Raw genomic sequence first — 23,862 nt, forward strand, 5'->3', positions numbered from 1 at the left:
TGAAATTGATTCTAACATTGTTTTCTCATTAATTAATGAGTTAAATAAAATCTTTAACACATGTTCATTTTATATTTGTACGACAGTAATGGATATATCTTTTAAAAAATTATCCACCAAAATGCCAAACGAATACACTTGACAGAACAGGGTAATTCATGTTGCCAGAGAAGTGCAAGTCATGGACTGCTTAACCTCATCTTTTCTTGGCTCCCAGATTGAACCCCAAGTGCCAGTAGAACTTTGTTGAATCTCTTTTTTCTTTTCTATTGAGTTTATGTTTTGTTTTTGCTTCTGGTTTGGGTATAGCCAATAAGTTATTCTCCCTTGGTAGCAGCACTGACTGGGAATGTGGTTTTATGGTCGGATCATTTGGTGATTTCTGTAAATGGATGAACAGATTATCTAGTCTCTGACTGGGTAAGAAACAACAGACAATTTGTTAGTCTTTTTTGTTGTTCTATTTGTCCATTTTAAGCTCAAGTTAATCAATTATTTCATGCCTGCTGGGAAGAACAGCACTATGATATCTGGACTGGTAAGTTTCTGTATTTATTCTTGACCCATAGCTGAAGTTGTAGATCTGAAGCCACAAGATCTCTATATCCCTGTGTCTATGTGTCGATAATTGAGAAAGGCCTTGACTTCACACTGAGTAGGAAATGTTTTCCTATCTCTGGCAGGTATTCATAAATTAGATTATAAAGTCTCTCATATTAAAGGAGCTCTGTTCTAATTGGTTTATAGACATAAATAAGCACTTATATACAAATATTCTTAAAATTTCCATAAAAAGGAAACTGAACTTCTAATACTTTACATGTGCTAAACTAAAAGTATCCTTATAAAAAAATTCAGCTAACTCAGAAACATTTTAGTAATCCAAAGTTAAGGTAAATCTTTGGCAAATGAGATTAGTTTAGTGACTCTGGTTGAAAAGAGACTTTTTTGGTGATTTATTTGTGTAGAGTAAAAAGGGAGGGAGGGCGGATGGGAGGGAGATGCAAGAGGGAGGGGATATGGGTATATATGTATACATATAGCTGATTCACTTTGTTATACAGCAGAAACTAACACAACATTGTAAAGCACCTATACTCCAATAAAGATGTTAAAAAAATGTAAAAAAAAAAGAATGAAAAATGCAAGATTGAAATAAAGCGTAAATGAATTATCTAATTAAAAAGAAAACTAGCATACATTTTACTTAACTTGGGTCTGTTTTTCCTAAATGTACACGTTTACTGATTAAATAATGTTATATATTACTCATATATAACATTTAAGATTATGAAAAATGTAAATTGTGTTCAACTAAAGTTGAATCGTTGTTCTGACAGACGTTTAATTTCAGCAGTAACAGCTTGTAGAATGTTAGATTTAAGATAATTTTCAAGATATTTAGTTCACTTAAAATGTTAGATCGATATTAAATTGAGTTAATAAATGGATAATCACTAGATACCAAGATAACGTTTAAGTAAAACTGAATACTTCAACATTGATTACTGAGCATAGTTTTAAGTTTATATATACTATTGCTTCTTATTTTTATATGCTATAGAGAGGCGATATTTTTGGGTTGTGTTAATGAATGTGTTCATTTTTCCTCTTTAAAAAGTATGGGTGTGGCCATAGAAAGCTGTGCCGTGCGTGTTCATGAACTCTGCTAGTCTGCTATATTGTTTGTGAGTGAGAGATGGTTCTCAATTACACCTCTCCAAGTTTTCTCTTTGAAATAAAAATTATTTTGCTTAAAAGTTACAATTAAAACAAGTGGTTGAGATTATATATGAGCAATAGTGTCAAATGGATAGGTGCCTTTGCTTTTATTATTTATTTATTTTTAATCAATTGTAATCGATTTAAAAAAAATATTTATTTATTTATTTTATTTGGCTGCACCAGGTCTTTGTTGCAGCATGCGGGATCCTTAGCTGTGGCATGCATGCAGGATCTAGTTCCCCGACCAGGGATCAAACCCAGGCCCCTTGCATTGGGAGCATGGGGTCTTACCCACTGGACCACCAGGAAAGTCCCTGTGCTTTTGTTTTTAAAGGAAAATGTAGTTTACTCCTAAATAAGTGGTTCTCAGACTTTCTGTTCTCAGGTCCCGCTTGCACTCTGAAAAAATTATCAAAGAGATTTTTCATATGTAGGTTATAACTATTGATATTTACCATATTAAAAATTAAAACAGAAAATTTAAATTTATTTCCTGATTGAATTAATTTGAGACGAACCCACTGCATGTTAACGTCAATTAAAAAGTAATTATATTTTAAAAATGAATGAGAAGATTGTTTCACAGTTTTGAAAAGCTCCTTAATGCCTGGCTTAATAGAAATAGCTAGATTCTTATATCTGCTTCTGCATCCAATCTATTACAATATCACACATCATGTAGCCTCTGGAAAACTATGTCTTAGAATTATCATAAAAATAGTTTTGACTAGGCAGATCCTCTAAAAGGTTGTCAGTTTGTTCCAGAATATAAAAGAGCATAATGAAGGACAAACCTGGAAAGTAAATTTTATTTGCCCTGGTATAAACCTGAGTCTGAAATAAAGCTCTGTAATGTATTAAAATGGAGCAAAGTTATCTTGAGTTTTTGATGGGCTTGCTTCCTTAGTTTACTAATTAATGGTTTCACTTACAATATGAAAGGCTATTCTTTACCTTGTATGTAATCTGCCTAGATAGCAGATTCTGTGTTTTATCAGAATAATTTTCTGATCTTTATTGTCTTTGTTATGTCTTTACTCTTGATTATTTAATGGCAAACAAAGAACAAAGTTTCCTCATTTATTAAAGAGCTAAAGTTCTTTAGAATTGTGTTACTTCCTATGCTTATTTGTAAACGTTTTATTGTCATTTTGCTTGAATAGGTAACCAGGTACTGTTTCTTAGGCACCCATGATCCTATTTTAATCAAGCGCCCAAACTGCCTCTAACAACTCTTGATTTTGTCTTCTGAAAAGTCGCATCCCAAATATAGAAGATATAAAATAAAGTTTTCAGGATATCTTTTAAAGCTAAAATTATCTTTGAGATTTTCAAAAGGGCCCCTGGAAAACTGCAAAGATTTATTCTTTCTCCTCATAAAGAGAGAAATATAAGAAGTAATTAGGGGGCTTCCCTGGTGGCGCAGTGGTTAAGAATCCGCCTGCCAATGCAGGGGACACAGGTTCGAGCCCTGGTCCGGGAAGATCCCACATGCCGCGGAGCAACTAAGCCTATGCGCCACAACTACTGAGCCTGTGCTCTAGAGCCTGCAAGCTACAACTGCTGAAGCCCGTGTGCCTAGAGCCCGTGCTCTGCAACAAGAGAAGCCACCGCAATGAGAAACCTGCGCACTGCAACAAAGAGTAGCCCCCGCTCACCGCAACTAGAGAAAGCCTGTGCGCAGCAACAAAGACCCAACGCAGCCAAAAATAAATGAATAAATTTAAAAAAATAAATAAAAGACCAAACATTAAAAAAAAAAAGAGAAGTAATTAGGTTTGTTTGATGGGTTACTATTTTAAGAGTTGCATGAGAAGAGTTGCAAAATCAGAAGAGATGCTCAGCCTTCTCTATGTTAAATTTTTATAGGTAAAACATTATTAATATAAAAATTTCAGATATTTTATACTTTATGGGCAGTTCCTGGAGATTTTTGACTGTCTTCTCTGTTCCTAGTGTATTTTTACCTTCAAGAGAAACACTTACGAATCATTTTCAATAATGGATAGAATATCTAGATAGAGGATCAACAAGGAAACAGAGGATGCCAACAACACTATAAACAAATTAAACCTAACAGACATTATGCAGAATACTCCATCCAACAACAGCAGAAAACACTTTATGCTCAAGTGGTCATGGAATATTCTTCAGTAGAGACCATATATTTGGCTACAAAACAAGTCTCAATAAATTTAATAAGACTGAAATAGAGTATATTCTCTGACCATAATGGAATGAAGCTAGAAATCTACAACAGAAATAAAACTGGAAAATTCAGAAGTATGTGGAAATTAAGCAATAACCAATGGGTCAAAGAAAAAAATCACAAGAGAAGTTAGAAAATACCTAGAGATGGAAGAAAACAAAAACACGACACACCGAAATTTATGGGATGCAGTGAAGGCAAGTACTCAGAGGGAAGTTTATAGCTGTAAATACCTACATTAAAAAAGAAGAGGGACTTCCCTGGTGGTCCAGTGGTTAAGACTCCATGCTTCCAATGCAGGGGGCATGAGTTCGATCCCTGGTCAGAGAACCAAGATCCCACATACCAAGTGGCATGGCCAAATAAAATAAAATAAAATATACTTTTTAAAAAAAGAAAAAATTTAAAGCAATAACATAACTGTAAACCTTGAGAAACTAGAAAAACAAGCAAAATAAACTCAAAGCTACTAGAGGAGGGAAATAATAAAGAGCGGAGAAAAATGAAATAGAGAATAGAAAAACAATAGAGAGAATCAATGAAACCAAGAATTTGAAGAGATTAACAAAATTGATAAACCTTTAGCTACACTGACAATAAAAGAGGGAAGACTCATTACTAGAATCAGATTCTAGTAATTCAAAAGAGGGGATATCACTACTGACCTTACAGAAATAAAAAGGATTACTATGAACTATTGTATGCCAACAAATTAGATTTCCTAGATGAAACAACAAATTCCTAGAAGCACACACATTACTTAAACTGACTTAAGAAAAAACAGAAAATCTCAACAGACCTAAAAAATTAAAAGAGAATCAGTAACCAAAACCCTCCTAATAAAAAAGTCCAGGATGACAAGGCTTTAGTGATTAATTCTACCAAACAAAGAATTAACACCAACACTTTTCAAACTCTTCCAAAAAACTGAAGAGTAGGGAGTATTTCCCAACTCATTCTATGAAGCCAGCATTACTCTGGCAGCAAGCCAAATTAAGATATCATAAGGAAAGAACATTACAGACCAATATACTATATGAATAATGATTCAAAACTCTTCAACAAACTACTAGGTAAGCCAAATCCTACAACATATGAAAAGATTATACACTGTGACCAGGTGGGATTTAACCCAGGAATGCAAGGTTGGTTCAGCATAAGCAAATCAATCAATAATATATTAATATATCATTAATAGAACAAAAGAAAAAACCCACGTGATCATCTCAATTGATGCAGAAAAATCATTTGATAAAATCCAAGACATTTTCATGATAAAGAAAAAAAACACTCAGAAAACTAGGAATAGAAGGGAATATACTCAGCCTGATACAGGATATTTACAAAAGCTCACAGGTAACATAATCAATGGAGAAAGACTGAAAGCTTTCTTCCTAAGGTCAGGAACAAAAAAAGGATGCCTGTGTTCACTGCTGTTATTGTACTGGAAGTTCTAGCCAGAGAAATCAGGCAAGAAAAAGGAATAAAAGGCATCCACATTAAAAAGGAAGAAATAAAACTATTGCTGATCACAGATGAGATGATTATATATATATATATAAATCCCAATGAATCCACAAGAAATGTATGAATTCAACAAAGTTGCAGTGTACAAGAGCAACATGCAAAAATCAGCTGTGTTTCCATACATTAGCAGTGAACAATCCAAAAAGGAAATGAAGGAAACAATTCCATTTACAATAGCATCCAAAAGAATAAAATACCTAGGAGTAAATTTAGCCAAGGAGGTGAAAGACTTATATACTGATAACTATAAAACATTGATGAAAGAAACTAAACAAGACCTAAATAATGGAAAGGCATCCCATGTTCATGGATTGGAAGACTTAATATTGGTAAGATATCAAAACTACCTTAAGCAATACCTACCAAATTCTGACAGCCTTTTTTGCAGAAATAGAAAAGTCAATCCTCAAATTCATATGGAATTGTAAGGGCCCCCAAAAGTCAACATAATCTCAAAAAAGAAGAACAAAGTTGGAGGAGTCACACTTCCCCATTTCAAAACTTACAGCAAAGCAACAGTAATCAGAGCAGTGTGGTACTGCCTTAAGGATAAACATATAGACTAATAAAACAGAACTGAGAACAGAAATAAACATCTATGGCCAACTGATTTTCAACAAGAATGTCAATACTCCTTAACGAGGAAAAGAAGTCTCTTCAAAAAATACTGCTGGGGCAAACGGATTTCCACACACAAAAGAATGAAGCTGGATGCTTACCTCATACCATATACAAAAATTAACTCAAAATGGACCAATGACCTAAATATAAGAGCTAAAACTATAAAGCTCTTAGAATAAAATACAGGGGCAAATCTTCATGACCTTGGATTTGGCAATAGATTCTTAAATATGACACTAAAATAATGAGCAACAAAAGAAAAGGTAGATAAACTGGACTTCATCAAAATTAAAATCTGTTGTGCATCAAAGGACATTATCAAGAAAGTGAAAAGACAACCTACAGAATAGGAGAAAATACTTGCAAATGATGTACCTGATAAGGGTTTTGTGAGGTAATAGAAAAAATATATATTGGTTTCTGCCTCTTGTTCCTGGTACAGGGCTCCTAAAACTCCTATAATTTCCCAAGTGATAAGAACACAAGAAGCATCTCTTGTTCTAATATTGGTCTTTGATCATTGTTCCTGACACAGAGCTCCTAAAACCCTTGTAATTTCCTGGGTGATAGGAGTATCTTTTGTTTTAGTGAGGTGACTCTAGGTGGGCTCCTGGATGAGGACTAGTCACTGGAAAGACCAAGCCATGATTATAAGCTTGAAATTTTAAGCCCCGTCCCCCACTCTCTTAAGAAGGGATAAGGGCTGAAAATGGAGTTAATGATTAATCATGCCTACGTGATGAAGCATCCATAAAAATCCCCAAAGTACAGGGTTCCGAGAGCTTCCGGCTTGATGAAGTCATGAAGGTGCTGGGAAAGTGGCATGTCTGGAGAGGGCATGGAAGATCTGCGTCCCTTCTCACATACCTTGCCCTACTCATCTCTTCCATCTGGATGTTCATCTGTATCCTTTATCATCTCCGTTTATAATAAACTGGTAACCATAAGTAAATGTTTCCCTGAGCTCCATGAGCCTCTCTAGCAAATTAATTGAACCCAAGGGGAGAGCTGTTGGGATCTCTGATCTATAGCCATTGGTCAGAAGCCCAGGTGAATTGCAGCACACTCAGCTGGTGTCACAGAAAATTGCTTCATGTGGGGGAAAATCTCCACACGTTTGGTGACCAGAAGTGTTCTCTGTGAAGGTAAAGGAGGTATACAGGAAAGAAAAAACACAGGAGGGGGAAGAAACTTTAGGTTTTTCTTTTTTAGGCTTAATACAAGCAACAATAAAAAGACAGCTAACCCAATTAAATGGGCAAAGGACTTGACAGACAAGTCCTTTTTTTCCCAAAGAAGACATATAAATGGACAATAAACACATGAAAAGACACTCAACATCATTAGTCATTAGGAAAATGCAAATAAAACCATGGGATACCACTTCATACTCACTAGGATGGCTACCAGGAGGTGGAGAAATTAGAAATTTCATTCAGTGCTTGTGAGAATGTAAAATGGTGTAGTGCTATGGAAAACAGTTTGGCAGTTCTGCAAAAAGCTAAATGTAGAATTATCGTATAACCCAGCAATTCCACTCCTAGATATAGATCCAAAAGATTGATAGCAGGGACTCAAACAGATATTTGCTTTGTATATTTGTACACCAATGCTCATAGCAGCATTATCCATAATAGCTAAAAGGTGATAACAACCCAAGAGTCCATCAACAGATGAATTGATAAACAAAATATGGTATATCCATACAATAGAATATTATTCAGCCATAAAAAGGAATGAAGTACTAATATGTCACAACATGGATGAACCTTAAAAACATTATGTTAAGTGAAATAAGCCAGTCTCAAAAGTATAAATATCGTATGATTGCCCTTAAATGAAATATCTAGAATAGGCAAAATCATAGAGACATAAAGAACATTAGAGGTTACCAGGGGCTGGGAGAAGGGGGAATAGGGAGGTATTTTTTAATGGGTACAGAGTTTCTGTTTGGGGTGATGAAAAAGTTTTGGAAATAAATAGCACAACATTGTGAATGTAATTAATGCCACTGATTTGTATATGTAAAAATGGCTAAAATGGCAAATTTATGTTATATATATATTTTTTACCACAATAAAAACTCTTATGAAATAGTTATGTACTGTACCCCAATAGAGAAGTTTACCTTCCTCCATTCTGATATTATTGGTTACCTTACTAAATTAACCACAGCCATTAACTCTCTGTAGTATACAGTTTTTGTTTTACTCTATTGCTGGCTTGAAGACTGCTATAAGTTACAGGCCAGAGTCTGTGTCTCCAACAAAGGACAGGCTCAGAGACTCACAGAAAAGGACTGTACGAGGTTCTTCAAACTACTGACCAGGTTCTTCAAACTACTGACGTATCAGAATAGACTTTCAGGTACAGGTTTCTAAGTTAACATTGCATAGACAACTTTGAGACCAGTGTACTTAGTGAGGATTTCCAGAGATTTTTTTTTTTAAGTTTAGAAGCATACAGCTTCATGAAAGCAGACTACTAACCAAAGATCTAGCACTAATGATATAGGACTGAATAAACTGATGAGGGAAATTTGATTGTGGTTATTTATTTGGAATATTGTTGATTATGTTTTAATGTTCTGTTTTCTGAATTTATGAGAAAGTCCTTTTTCTTTGTAAGTTATTTGTAACTCAAAACAATTTAGTAGATGCTGCTTCTGTAAACTAAATTAAAATATTTAAAAATGATATGATTCTCACTTACCTCCTCCCCATCCTACCCCTCCCTTATGAATTCAGAAACTGTTCCTAAGTTTCCCTATTTTTCATGGCAATATAGTTATTTGCATTGGTTCTATAAAAATCTTCCACTTTTTAAACCAGGATATAAATGGACTCATTGTGCAACAAAGGCCTTGCATGAACTATCCATATTTAAGAAAGAGAGCCACTTAATCAGGTATGATAAGATACGTTTAAGGAATAAGGTTGCTCTTACCTCAGCTGTATGGAGTAAATGCCTACGAAGTCCTCTCAGTGAACTGTCCTGTTACCTGACTTATAGGGAGGGTTCCCAGTCTAAATGTGACAAAAAGTTCACTTTCCATAAGGCCAGGGACCTTAGTAAATTTGAAGGACCTTGAAAAAAGATGATTTTCCTCAAATTTATAAGTACTACAGGTAAATCTGGTGGAGAGAGTTTCTTGGCCTTTGTATCCTAGCTTTGGAATAGCAAAGGATAACATACCCATGCACATTCACACACACCTATGGGCAATTCAGTTTTGAATATACTTGTAAATCCATTTCCTAATTGCCCGTGTGTGTGTGTGTGTGTGTGTGTGTGTGTGTGTGTTTTACTCATCTTTTGAAACAGCTGTAACATCTTACTGGTTCCTTTATTAATTAATGAGTTAAATCTCTAACGTGTTCAAAAAATGAGAACAGAAATTAAAACTCTAAAAAGAGAGAAGATGGTAGATTTGGAAGACAAGCAAAGGAGATCCAAAACATACCTAGAGTTCCTAAAGAAGAAAACTGAAAAAAAATAAAACCAAATGTTTAAAAACAGTTCTAGAAAATTTTCTAGAAAAAGAGGAACACTTTAATTTACAAATTGAAAAAGCATACTATATTCCAGAAAAACTGACAAAGAATCGTCAACACTAAGAAATTTCCTATTATAGTCTTTCCTGCTACCACATTTGTTTATTTTTTAATTAATAGATTTACTTTATTTTTTTTACTTTAAAATAAAATCCGTTTTTTTTAAAATCACTTTTTTTTAATTTTTATTTTATTTATTTATTTATGGCTGTGTTGGGTCTTCGTTTCTGTGTGAGGGCTTTCTCTAATTGCGGCAAGTGGGGGCCACTCTTCATCGCGGTGCGCGGGCCTCTCACGATCGCGGCCTCTCTTGTTGCGGAGCACAGGCTCCAGACGCGCAGGCTCAGTAATTGTGGCTCACGGGCCTAGTTGCTCCGCGGCATGTGGGATCTTCCCAGACCAGGGCTCGAACCCGTGTCCCCTGCATTGGCAGGCAGATTCTCAAACACTGCGCCACCAGGGAAGCCCTAAAATCCGTTTTTAATAGCATTTTACAACCCATCATCCTTGGAGCTGTAACTAATGGTACACAGACATACATATATATATGTATGTATGTCACATTTTCTTTATCCATTCATCCTTCAATGGATACTTAGACTATTTCCATGTCTTGACTATTGCGAATAATGCTGCAGTGAACATGGTGCTGCAGATATCTCTTTTGCAATAGTGATTTCATTTCCTTCTGATATATACTCAGTAGTGGGATTTCTGGATCATATGGTGGTTCTATTTTTAATTTTTTGAGGAACCTCCACATTGTTTTTCATAGTACCTGTACCAATTTACAGTCCCATCAACAGTGCACAAGGATTCCCTTTTCTCCACATCCTCCCTTGCCTTTTTAAATTTTTTAAAGATTTATTTATTTATTTTTGGCTGCGTTGGGTCTTCGTTGCTGCATGCAGGCTTTTCTCTACTTGCGGACAGCAGGGGCTACTCTTTCTTGCGGTGCGTGGGCTTCTCATTGTGGTGGCTTCTCCTGTTGCAGAGGACAGGCTCTAGGCACGTGGGCTTCAGTAGTTGTGGCTTGCAGGCTTTAGAGTGCAGGCTCAGTAGTTGTGGCGCACAGGCTTAGCTGCTCGGCGGCATGTGGGATCTTCTGGGACCAGGGCTCAAACCCATGTGCCCTGCATCGGCAGGCGGATTCTCAATCACTACGCCAACAGGGAAGCCCTCTCCCTTGCCTTTTTGATGATAGCCATTCTTTTTTTTTTTAACATCTTTATTGGAGTATAATTGCTTTACAATGGTGTGTTAGTTTCTGCTTTATAACAAAGTCAATCAGTTATACATATACATATGTCCCCATACCTCTTCCCTCTTGCATCTCCCTCCCTCCCACCCTCCCTATCCCACCCCTCTAGGTGGTCACAAAGCACCGAGCTGATCTCCCTGTGCTATACGGCTGCTTCCCACTAGCTATCTATTTTATGTTTGGTAGTGTATATATGTCCATGCCACTCTCTCTCTTTGTCCCAGCTTACCCTTCCCCATCCCCGTATCCTGAAGTCCATTCTCTAGTAGGTCTGCATCTTTATTCCCGTCTCGCCCCTAGGTCCTTCATGATCATTTTTTTTTTTAGATTCCATATATATGTGTTAGCATACAGTATTTCTTTTTCTCTTTCTGACTTACTTCACTCTGTATGACAGACTCTAGGTCCATCCACCTCACTACAAATAACTCAGTTTCATTCCTTTTTATGGCTGAGTAATACTCCATTGTATATATGTGCCACATCTTCTTTATCCATTCATCTGTCGATGGAACGCTTAGGTTGCTTCCATGTCCTGGCTATTGTAAATAGAGCTGCAATGAACATTTTGGTACATGACACTTTTTGAATTATGGTTTTCTCAGGGTATATGCCCAGTAGTGGGATTGTTGGGTCATATGGTAGTTCTATTTTTAGTTTTTTAAGGAACGTCCATACTGTTCTCCATAGTGGCTGTATCAATTTATATTCCCACCAAAAGTGAAAGAGGGTTCCCTTTTCTCCACACCCTCTCCAGCATTTATTGTTTCTAGATTTTTTTTTTCAAAATCATTCAGGGCCACTTTGGACAGAGGCTCTGATTCTTTTAAATTTTTTTTTTTAAATTTTACTTATTTATTTATGGCTGTGTTAGGTCTTCATTTCTGTGCGTGGGCTTTCTCCAGTTGCGGTGAGCGGGGGCCACTCTTCATCGCGGTGCGCGGGCCCCTCACCATCGCGGCCTCTCCTGTTGCGGAGCACAGGCTCCAGATGCGCAGGCTCAGTAGTTGTGGCTCACAGGCCCAGTTGCTCCGCGGCATGTGGGATCTTCCCAGGCCAGGGCTCGAACCCGTGTCCCCTGCATTGGCAGGCAGACTCTCAACCACTGCGCCACCAGGGAAGCCCCATTTCTAGATTTTTTGATGATGGCCATTCTGACTTGTGTGAGCTGATACCTCATTGTAGTTTTGATTTGCATTTCTCTAGTGATTAATGATGTTGAGCATTCTTTCATGTGTCTGTTGGCAAACTGTATATCTTCTTTGGAGAAATGTCTATTTAGGTCTTCTGCCCATTTTTGGATTGGGTTGTTTGTTTTTTTGATATTGAGCTGCATGTGCTGCATGTAAATTTTGGAGATTAATCCTTTGTCAGTTGCTTCATTTGCAAATATTTTCTCCCATTCTGAGGGTTGTCTTTTGGTCTTGTTTATGGTTTCCTTTGCTGTGCAAAAAGCTTTTAAGTTTCATTAGGTCCCATTTGTTTATTTTTGGTTTTATTTCCATTTCTCTAGGAGATGGGTCAAAAAGGATCTTGCTGTGATTTATGTCATAGAGTATTCTGCCTATGTTTTCCTCTAAGAGTTTGATGGTGTCTGGCTTACATTTTGGTCTTTAAACCATTTTGAGTTTATTTTTGTGTACGGTGTTAGGAAGTTTTCTAATTTCATTCTTTTACATGTAGCTGTCCAGTTTTCCCAGCACCACTTATTGAAGAGGCTGTCTTTCTCCACTGTATATTCTTGCCTCCTTTATCAAAGATAAGGTGACCATATGTGTGTGGGTTTATCTCTGGGCTTTCTATCCTGTTCCATTGATCTATATTTCTGTTTTTGTGCCAGTACCATACTGTCTTGATTACTGTAGATTTGTAGTATAGTCTGAAGTCAGGGAGACTGATACCTCCAACTCCGTTTTTCTTTCTCAAGCTTGCTTTGGCTATTCGGGGTCTTTTGTGTTTCCATACAAATTGTGAAATTTTTTGTTCTAGTTCTGTGAAAAATGCCAGTGGTAGTTTGATAAGGATTGCATTGAAACTGTAGATTGCTTTGGATAGTAGAGTCATTTTCACAATGTTGATTCTTCCTATCCAAGAACATGGTATATCTCTCCATCTGTTGGTATCATCTTTAATTTCTTTCATCAGTGTCTTATAATTTTCTGCATACAGGTCTTTTGTCTCCTTACATAGGTTTATTCCTAGATATTTTATTCTTTTTCTTGCAATGGTAAATGGGAGTGTTTTCTTAATTTCACTTTCAGATTTTTCATCTTTAGTGTATACGAATGCAAGAGATTTCTGTGCATTAATTTGGTATCCTGCTACTTTACCAAATTCATTGATTAGCTCTAGTAGTTTTCTGGTAGCATCTTTAGGATTCTCTATGTATAGTATCATGTCATGTGCAAACAGTGACAGCTTTACCTCTTCTTTTCCCATTTGGATTCCTCTTATTTCTTTTTCTTCTCTGACTGCTGTGGCTAAAACTTCCAAACTATGTTGAATAATAGTGGTGAGAGTGGGCAACCTTGTCTTGTTCCAGATCTTAGTGGAAATGGTTTGATCTTTACACCATTGAGGACGATGTTGGCTGTGGGTTTGTCATATACGGCCTTTATTATGTTGAGGAAAATTTCCTCTATGCCTATATTCTGGAAGATTGTTATCATAAATGGGTGTTGAATTTTGTCAAAGCTTTCTCTGCATCTATTGAGATGATCATATGGTTTTTCTTATTCAATTTGTTAATATGGTGTATCACGTTGATTGATTTGCGTATATTGAAGAAGCCTTGCATTCCCGGGATAAACCCCACTTGATCATGGTGTATGATCCTTTTAATGTGTTGTTGGATTCTGTTTGCTAGTATTTTGCTGAGGAGTTTTGCATCTATGTTCATCAGTGATATTGGCCTGTAGTTTTCTTTCTCTGTGACATCTTTGTCTGGTTTTGGTATCAGACTGATGGTTGCCTTATAGAAGGAGTTTGGGAGTGTTCCTCCCTCTGCTATATTTTGGAAGAGTTTGAGAAGGATAGGTGTTAGCTCTTCTCTAAATGTTTGACAGAATTCGCCTGTGAAGCCATCTGGTCCTGCGCTTTTGTTTCTTGGAAGATTTTTTTTAATTAATTAATTAATTTATTTATTTTTGGCTGTGGTGGGTCTTCGTTTCTGTGAAAGGGCTTTCTCTAGTTGCAGCGAGCGGGGGCCACTCTTCATCGCGGTGTGCAGGCTTCTCACTATCGCGGCCTCTCTTGTTGCGGAGCACAGGCTCCAGACGCGCAGGCTCAGTAGTTGTGGCTCACGGGCCCAGCTGCTCTGCGGCATGTGGGATCTTCCCAGACTAGGGCTCGAACCTGTGTCCCCTGCATTGGCAGGCAGATTCTCAACCACTGCGTCACCAGGGAAGTCCCCTGTTGGAAGATTTTTAATCACAGTTTCAATTTCAGTGCTTGTGATTGGTCTGTTCATATTTTCTATTTCTTCCTGGTTCCGTTACAGAAGGTTGTGCATTTCTAAAAATTTGTCCATTTTATTGGCATGTAGTTGCTTGTAGTAATCTCTCATGATCCTTTGTATTTCTGCAGTGTCAGCTGTTACTTCTCCTTTTTCATTTCTAATTCTATTGATTTGAGTCTTCTCCCTTTTTATCTTGATAAGTCTGGCTAATGGTTTATCAATATTGTTTCTCTTCTCAGAGAACCAGCTTTTAGTTTTATTGATCTTTGCTATCGTTTCCATCATTTCTTTTCCATTTATTTCTGATCTGATCTTTATGATTTCTTTTCTTCTGCTAACTTTGGGGTTTTTTTGTTCTTCTTTCTCTAATTGCTTTAGGGGTAAGGTTAGGTTGTTTATTTGAGATGTTTCTTGTTTCTTAAGGTAGGATTGTATTGCTATAAACTTCCCTCTTATAACTGCTTTTGCTGCATCCCATAGGTTTTGGGTTGTCGTGTTTTCATTTTCATTTGTTTCTAGGTATTTTCTGATTTCCTCTTTGATTTCTTCAGTGATCTCTTCGTTATTAAGTAGTGTGTTGTTTAGCCTCCATGTGTTTGTATTTCTTACAGATTTTTTCCTTTAATTGATATCTAGTCTCATAGCATTGTGGTCAGAAAAGATACTTGATATGATTTCAATTTTCTTAAATTTACCAAGGCTTGATTTGTGACCCAAGATATGATCTATCCTGGAGAATGTTCCATGAGCACTTGAGAAGAATGTGTATTCTGTCGTTTTTGGATGGAATGTCCTATAAATATCAATTAAGTCCATCTTGTTTAATGTATCATTTAAAGCTTGTGTTTCCTTATGTATTTTCATTTTGGATGATCTGTCCATTGTTGAAAGTGGGGTGTTAAGAGTCCCTTACTATGATGGTGTTACTGTCGATTTCCCCTTTTATGGCTGTTAGTATTTGCCTTATGTATTGAGGTGCTCCTATGTTGGGTGCATCAGTATTTACAATTGTTATATCTTCTTCTTGGATTGATCCCTTGATCATTATGTAGCATCCTTCTTTGTCTCTTGTAATAGTCTGTTTTAAATTCTATTTTGTCTGATGTGAGAATTGCTACTCCAGCTTTCTTTTGGTTTCCATTTGCATGGAATATCTTTTTCCATCCCCTCACTTTCAGTCTGTATGTGTCCCTATGTCTGAAGGGGGTCTCTTGTAGACAGCATATATACGGGTCTTGTTTTTGTATCCATTCAGCCAGTCTATGTCTTTTGGTTGGAGCATTTAATCCATTTACATTTAAGGTAATTATCATTAGGTATGTTCCTATTATCATCTTCTTAATTGTTTTGGGTTTATTATTGTAGGTCTTTTCCTTCTCTTGTGTTTCCTGCCTAGAGAAGTTCCTTTAGCATTTGTTGTAAAGCTGGTTTGGTGGTGCTGAATTCTCTTAGCTTTTGCTTGTCTGTAAAGGTTTTAATTTCTCCATCAAATCTGAATGAGGTCCTTGCTGGGTAGAGTAATCTTGGTTGTAGGTTTTTCTCCTTCATCACGTTAAATATGTCCTGCCACTCCCTTCTGGCTTGCAGAGTTTCTGCTGAAAGATCAGCTGTTAACCTTATGGGGGTTCCCTTATGTGTTATTTGTTGTTTTCCCTTGCTGCTTTTAATATTTGTTCTTTGTATTTAATTTTTGATAGTTTGATTAATATGTGCCTTGGCGTGTTTCTCCTTGGATTTATCCTGTATGGGACTCTCTGTGCTTCCTGGACTTGATTAACTATTTCCTTTCCCATATTAGGGAATTTTTCAACTATAATCTCTTCAAATATTTTCTCAGTCCCTTTCTTTTTCTCTTCTTCTTCTGGGACCCCTATCATTCAACTGTTGGTGTGTTTAATGTTGTCCCAGAGGTCTCTAAGACTGTCCTCAATTCTTTTCATTCTTTTTTATTTATTCTGCTCTGCACTAGTTATTTCCACTATTTTATCTTCCAGGTCACTTATCCGTTCTCCTGCCTCAGTTATTCTGCTATTGATCCCTTCTAGAGAATTTTTAATTTCATTTATCGTGTTGTTCATCACTGTCTGTTTGCTCTTTAGTTCTTCTAGGTCCTTGTTAAACGTTTCGTGTATTTTCTCCATTCTATTTCCAAGATTTTGGATCATCTTTAATATCATTATTCTGAATTCTTTTTCAGGTAGACTGCCTATTTCCTCTTCATTTGTTAGGTCTGGTGGGTGTTTGCCTTGCTCCTTCATCTGCTGTGTGTTTCTCTGTCTTCTCATTTTGCTTAACTTACTCTGTTTGGGGTCTCCTTTTCACAGGCTGCAGGTTCATAGTTCCCATTGTTTTTGGTGTCTGTCCCCAGTGGCTCAGGTTGGTTCAGTGGGTTGTGTAGGCTTCCTGGTGGAGGGGACTAGTGCCTGTGTTCCGGTGGATGAGGCTGTATCTTGTCTTTCTGGTGTGCAGGTCCACGTCTGTTGGTGTGTTTGGGGGTGTCTGTGGCCTTATTATGGTTTTAGGCAGCCTCTCTGCTAATGGATGGGGTTGTGTTCCTGTCTTGCTAGTTGTTTGGCATAGGGTGTCCAGCACTGGAGCTTGCTGGTTGTTGAGTGAAGCTGGGTCTTGGCGTTGAGATGGAGATCTCTGGGAGATTTTCGCCGTTTGATATTACGTGGATCTGGGAGGTCTCTTGTGGACTAGTGTCCTGAACTTGGCTCTCCCACCTCCGTGGCACAGCCCTGATGCCTGGCTGGAGCACCAAGAGCCTGTCTTCCACACGGCTTTTGCAGCTTGAAGTTCTTTATCACCTTGTAAACCACCCAACAGCAAAGATTAATTTCTCCCAGGTTGGTCTGTGGGTTGGCTGCTTTGTAATTCAGGTTTGATCCACGTGCGTTTCATTTCCAGGGCCCAGGTGGAAGAGCATCGGCACAGGGGCACGCTTTTCTCCTGTTGCTGGAAGGAGCACCGATGATAGCCATTCTTCAAAGCAGTTTTAGGTTCACAGCAAAATTGAGTGGAAAGTACTGAATGTTCCCATATATACCCTATCCCCCACTGCATACAACCTCCCCCACTATTGACATCCTGTACCATAGTGGTACATTTGTTACAATCAATGAATCTACAGTGACATATCATTTTTACCCAAATTCCATAGGTTACATTAGGATTCACTCTTGGTGTTGTACATTCTATGGATTTTGACAAATGTATATAATAACATGTATCCACCATTGTAGTATCATACATAATAGTTTCACTGCCCTAAAAATTTTCTGTGTTCTATCTATTCAACCCTCCTTCCACAACTCACCCCTGGCGACCAATGATCCTTTTATTGTCTCCATAGTTTTGTCTTTTCTGGAATGTCATATAGTTGCAATCATATAGTATGTGGCATTTTCAGATTGGCTTCCTTCACTTAGTAATATGCACTTAAGTTTCCTTCATGTCTTTTCATGGCTTAATAGTTCATTTCTTCTTAACCCTGAATAATATTTCATTGTTTGGACATTCCACAGTTTATCCATTCACCTACTGAAGGACATCTTGGCTGCTTCCAAATTTTAGCAATTGTGAATAAAGCTGCTATAAACATCCATGTGCAGGTCTTTTCATGGACATAAGTTTTCAATTTATTTGGGTAAATACCAGGGAACACAGCTGCTGGATTGTATAGCAAGAGTACGCTTAGTTTTGTAAGAAATTGCCAGGCTGTCTTTCAACGTGGCTAAACCATTTTGCATTCCTGTCAGCAATGAATGAGCATCCCTGTTGTTCCACATACTTACCAGCATTTGGTGTTCCCAGTGTTTTAAATTTTTGCCATTTAACAGGTGTGTCGTGGCATCTCATTGTTGTTTAAATTTGCAAGTCTCTAATGACATAGATAGATGATAAATAGATAAATAGATAGATAGATAGATAAGAGTCTAGCTGTGTTCCTAGAAAGAAGAAATTGATTTTTCAGTAGACAGCTAGCATTCTGATATACTTTTAAAATAAAAGGCACTGAAGGTATGAATTTCATGCTGAGCATTGCTTTAGCAATTTAGATTCTGTTATGAGGTATTCTTGTTATCATGATTTTCTAGATTTTCCGTTATTACTGTTGTTTAAAATGTCCAACTGGTCAAGGGTTTTGTTTCCTGATTCCATTATTAATTTCTAGTTTTATTGCATTGTGATCAGATAATGCTGTCTGTTTTATTTCTATGTCTTAGAATTTATTCACGTTTTTCTTTTTTTTATTCAGGTTTTTCTTGTGATCAATTTTGTAAATGTTCAAAGGGCACATGAAAAGAAAATGAGTTTTCTATTCTCAGGCTATAAAGTATGTTTTCAGGCTATAGAGTATATTTCTATTAAATCTTCCATACTAAGAATGTTATTTAGGTATTCTCTGTCCTTTCTTTTTATTGTTTGCATTCTTTTAAATGCCTGCCATAGATTGAGAGAGGTGAACTAAATTTTATGTGTTTATGTTCTTCCTTATAATTCCTATTGATATCAAAATCCATCAAAGATATCATGCATGAACACACACAAAATGATAGACCAATAATTTCTAAATATTAGGAAACCAAATTCATCAGCATTTTAAAAAATAATAATACACCATGACCAAATAGGGGTTATTCCAGAAATGCAACAATGACTCAATTTTAGGAAATATATTATTATTATAATTCAATATAGTAATACTTCAAAAGAGAAAAACCGTATGATTATCTCTATAGAAGCTTAAAAGGCATGTAATTCAATTCAATATCTATTGATTTTTTTAAAAATTCTAAATAAAACAGAAACAGATGGACACAATATAATAAAGTCTATCTAATAATACCATCCTTAATCAGGAAACAGTAGCAAGCTACTATGTAACTTCAAAAGGTTTACTATTATTTTGATTATTTCATAACAAAATGTTAGCAGTATCTGATATTGTAATTTTGGTTTGGAAGACTCTGTACCCTACATTTAGTCAAAGTTAAAACTTGATTAAATTAGACATCAAATCTAGTGACCTAAGAGCAATAAAGCCATGTTGAACAATTATGGTCCTATTTTTATACTCAATACTATACATCAATAAAAATCAAGGTAAAAAATGTTCTTACTCTAAGTGGTATGTCAAAGAGTCAAAATACAGACATACCATGGGGAAAAGCTAGCTCTTAAAGAATCATTTGACTGGTTATCAAGTATTGCAGTAGGACAAATTTCTGGTGATAAAGACTAGGTTATTAAGATTTGAAACCCCTTTTATAACTGTGTTACCAAACTCCCAGTCCCACTGTACCTGTTTCTTTCAGGAGATTCCAGATGTCTCTGCATTTATGGATCTGCTCAAGTGCACGATTCAGTAACCTGGTCTATTTGGTAAGAAAGCCATGAGAAAATTAGTCTCAATCAAACCAAACTTTAAGCAAATAAAAATAATATCATTTTCACTAAAAACAGTTAAAAATAAAACTATAGAAAAATGAAAGTATAAAGTGAATATTTGGAATTTATATATAAATATTAGCCTCTCTCTATATTTTTTTACTTTTCCTTAATGTTCCAGGAAAATGAGGATTATATAGAAAATCTTGAACATTATCAATTTCTTTAATAATCTAGGATAGAAGAGAAGCACTTCCAGAATGGTGGTATGAGGAGAGCCATGGATCCTCTCCCCAGCAAAACTAACATAACTGGTGAAAATTTTAAAACACAGTCATGTAAAGTCTCAGGAAATTGCCCTAAGGGCATATAGCAAATAGGGAAACATCTATTCTAGGAAATCTACTAAGTCTCAGTAAGAACAGTGAGTACCTGTAGCAGTTGAGCCATGATCTGTTCACTCTCCCCCAAGCTCAGTGTGATGTAAGTACACTTTAGGTGGGTGTGGCCAAGAAGATGGGGCTCACGCTATCCTTAGTTTCCAGGCTAGGGATGACCAGAATGGGCATGCTGCCAGTACTTCTCATCCCCCTCCCCAAGATCTGTATTGCATTAGTTCTATTATAAACAAGCACAACTGAGAAGCCTTGAGCTCTCTTCTTCTACCCAGTCCCCATACCAGACACTGCAAATTGAGAATACTGGGTCTCAATTGCCCTCACCTCAGCTTGCTTATAAGATAGAGTTTCCATGCTGGAAGAGGCAAGCCAAGAATGCTAGGGACTACGACTTTTGCCTAGCCCTGACTCATAGAGCTATATTGTCACTCTGATACAAATGGGTCACTATCCCTGCCTCTAGTTTCAAAGCAGTGGTATAGAGTTTCTGCTCAGGAGGAGAGGAAGGCCATTAGAAGAGTGAGCTCTGTAGTCACCCTAAGGAGACTGACTTTTATTGAAATAGAGCTTGAGGAACTTTGAGTCTAAGGGCACTATAAAAAAAAGTGGAGATTTTGGTGTGGGCAATTAAGAGGAGGCTGGTAACTAATGATATCAACAAGCCAAACAGTAGACCAGCTAGAAGTTTACAGAGAGAACCAGAGGAAGAGAAAGCTAAGAAATTCCCTATCCCTTCAAAGGGGCCTTACTTTAATTGGATCAGACTGTGGAGCAATTTATGCCAAAGAGCATTTTCAAACACTCACGTGCACGTGCGTGCACATGCACATGCACACACACACAGAAACACACACACACAAACACACACACACAGCAGTCACCTAGTAATTAGTCAAGACTTATATCTGTGTGTGATACCAATAAAAGAAGTCCATTCAGAAGCTTAACAGGGAGATCACAGAAAGAGATAGTCAAAAATAACCCTGCTAAAACTTCTTTCATCCCGTTTCAGGGGAGGGGTCAGGGTGACTGCAAAGGCAAAGACTGTAATCTCTGATAAGTAATATCAGAAGCTGTATACTACTATACAGCTGTGGGAAATAGACTGCACTGAACTAGCCCAGCCAAGTCACTAAACAAATAAACAAGCAAATATTAACAGCAAGTCCCGGGGTGGGGGGGAATCAGTATCCGAAGATGTTCCAATATATTATGCAAAATGTCCAGTTTTCAACAAAAAATTATACGATATGCAAAGAAACAAGAAGTATGACCCATACACAGGAATAAAGTAGGCAACAGGAACTGACTTTGGAAAGGTCCAATGTTGGAACTTAGCAGACGCAGATTTCAAAGTAGCTATTATAAATATGTTCAAACAACTAAAGGAAACCACACTTAAAGAAGGAAGGTATGATGACAATGTCAGGAAATGCAGAATCTTGATTAAAAAGGCAGTGGGATAACATATTCAATGTAATGAAAGAAAATATCAGTCATCCAAGAATCTAATATCCAGTAAAACTATCTTTCAGAGCTGAAAGCAAAATAAATTCTCAGATTAAAAAAAGCTGAGAGAATCTTTTTGCTAGCAGAACCATTTTATAAAAATGCTAAGAGAGGTTCTTCAGGCTGAAAACAAGTGACACCAGATAGTAATCTGAATCCAAATGAAGAAACAAAGTGTACTGATATAAGTAATTATGTAAGTGTAAAAGAAAGTATAAATATATATTTCTTCTTTCTTCTCTTGTTTTAAAAAACAACTGTATAAAACTATATATAGTTTTTTTAATACCATTTCACCAACCCAAGAAGAAAATACATTCTTTCTCAAGCACACATGGCACTTTATCCAGGACAGACCATTTGTTAGGCCACAACACAGACTTCAAATAAATTTAAAATCACTTGAAGTCACACAAAGTATGTACTCTGTCCACAGTGGAACAAGATTAGAAATCAGTAAGATAATAATAAATTTGGGAAACATGTGGATATTAAACAATAGATTCCTAAATAAACAATGGGTCAAAGAAGAAATCAGAATGAAAATTAGAAAATATTTTGCGATGAATGAAAAGAAAAAAACAAACAAACCAATACTTATGGGATGCTGCTCAAGCTATGATGTTATGGTCTGAATATATGCCCCCAAATTCATATGTTAAAATCATACCCCAAAGGTGAAGGTATTAGCAGGTGGGGCCTTTGAGAGATGCTAAAGTCATAGGATGGAGCCCTCATACATGAGATTTGTGCTTTTTATAAGAAGGTTCCAAAGAGATCCTTGGCGCTTTCCATCATGGGAGGACACAGCAAAAAGGTGTCAGCTATAAAGGAGGAAGAGAGACCTCATCAGAGAACACAACCATCCTGGCACCTTGATCTTGGGACTTCCAGCCTCCAGAACTGTGAGAAATAAATTTCTGTTGTTTATAACCTACCCAGTCTATTGTGTTTTGTTATAGCAGCTTGAATGGACTGAGACAGAAAATTGGTACTGATTGGTGGGGTGCTGCTGTAACAAATACCTAAAAATATGGAAGCAGCTTTGGAACTGGGTAATGGGCAGAGTCTGGAAGAGTTTGGAGGTGCATGCTAGAAAGTCTACATTGCCATGAATGGACTGTTAAGGGAAATTCTCTTGAGGACCAAGAAAGAGAAGAGGGGAGCTGTAGAGAAAGCCTCAGTCTTCTTAGAGAATATCTAAGTGGTTGTGACCGAATGTTGGTAGAAATATGGATAGTAAATGTCATTCTGATGAGGTCTCACATGGAAATGAGGAACATTGGAAACTAGAGGAAAGGAGGAAAGGCCATCCTTGCTATAAAGTGGCAAAGAGCTTGGCTGAATTGTTTGTGTTCCCAGTGTTTTATAGAAGGTAGTACTTGTGAGCGATGAAATTGATATTTGGCTGAAGAAATTTCTAAGCAAAGTGTTGAAGAGTAGCTTGGTTTCTCTTGAATGCTTATAGTAAAATGTGAGAAGAGGGAAATGATTTAAAGGTGGAATTGTTAATCAAAAATTAAGCAGAATTTTAAAATGTGGAAAATTCTCAGCCCATTAATATTGAAAGAAATAAGAAAGCTTCAAAGGGAGAGAACACCAAGGGTGTGGCTGAATTGATAAGGAGATGGCTGTGGATGAACCATCTCAACAGAAGCTAGCAGCTATTCGTCAAGACAATGGGGAGATTGGTCAGCCATCTAAACAGAAGCCAGGACCTATTGTCCAAGGCAAAGGAAGAATAACCTCAACAGCAGATCAGAGATCTTTGGGGCTGGCCCTCCCATCACAGGCCCAGAGTGCAAGGGCCTGCGGGGCAGAAGGATTTCAAAGGGGGGGCCCACTGCAGCCCAGAGCCATCTCATCTCCTGGGCTGTGCTCCTCAAATTCCCGTACCATGCTCCTCAGACACCCCAAGTGCAGCACAGGCTGCTGTGGTTGTCCCTCCAGAAGGCACAGGTTGCAAACCTCTGGAAGGCATCAGCTTGGTGTTTTCTCCCCGGTATTCAGAGTGCAAGAGCTGGGGGGCACTGCTGCCCTCTCCTAAATTTCAACAGGTGCCCCAGAGACCGTCAGTGCCCAGGCAAAGAGCCTCTGTAGGGTAGAATCACTGCAGAAAGCCCTCACTAGGGCAATGCCCCACAGAGCCTTCTACCCCAGACCAGTAGAACCACCTTGTGGAATTCCAGCCTGAACCCTAACTTGTG

The 23,862-nt window shown here is 37.2% G+C and overlaps 1 protein-coding gene across 1 annotated transcript in view; it reads right to left on the bottom strand.

Annotated features, from left to right (window-relative positions):
• TEX11 (testis expressed 11) overlaps positions 1 to 23,862 on the bottom strand; it is a 340,481-nt gene that overhangs the window by 41,351 nt on the left and 275,268 nt on the right. Inside the window, exon 24 of the mRNA XM_057537645.1 lies at positions 19,663 to 19,730. Coding sequence (XP_057393628.1) covers positions 19,663 to 19,730 — 68 coding nt within the window. The remainder of the gene's footprint in view (positions 1 to 19,662; positions 19,731 to 23,862) is intronic.

The sequence above is a fragment of the Balaenoptera acutorostrata genome, chromosome X (assembly GCF_949987535.1).
Source record: "Balaenoptera acutorostrata chromosome X, mBalAcu1.1, whole genome shotgun sequence".
NCBI lineage: Eukaryota > Metazoa > Chordata > Mammalia > Artiodactyla > Balaenopteridae > Balaenoptera > Balaenoptera acutorostrata.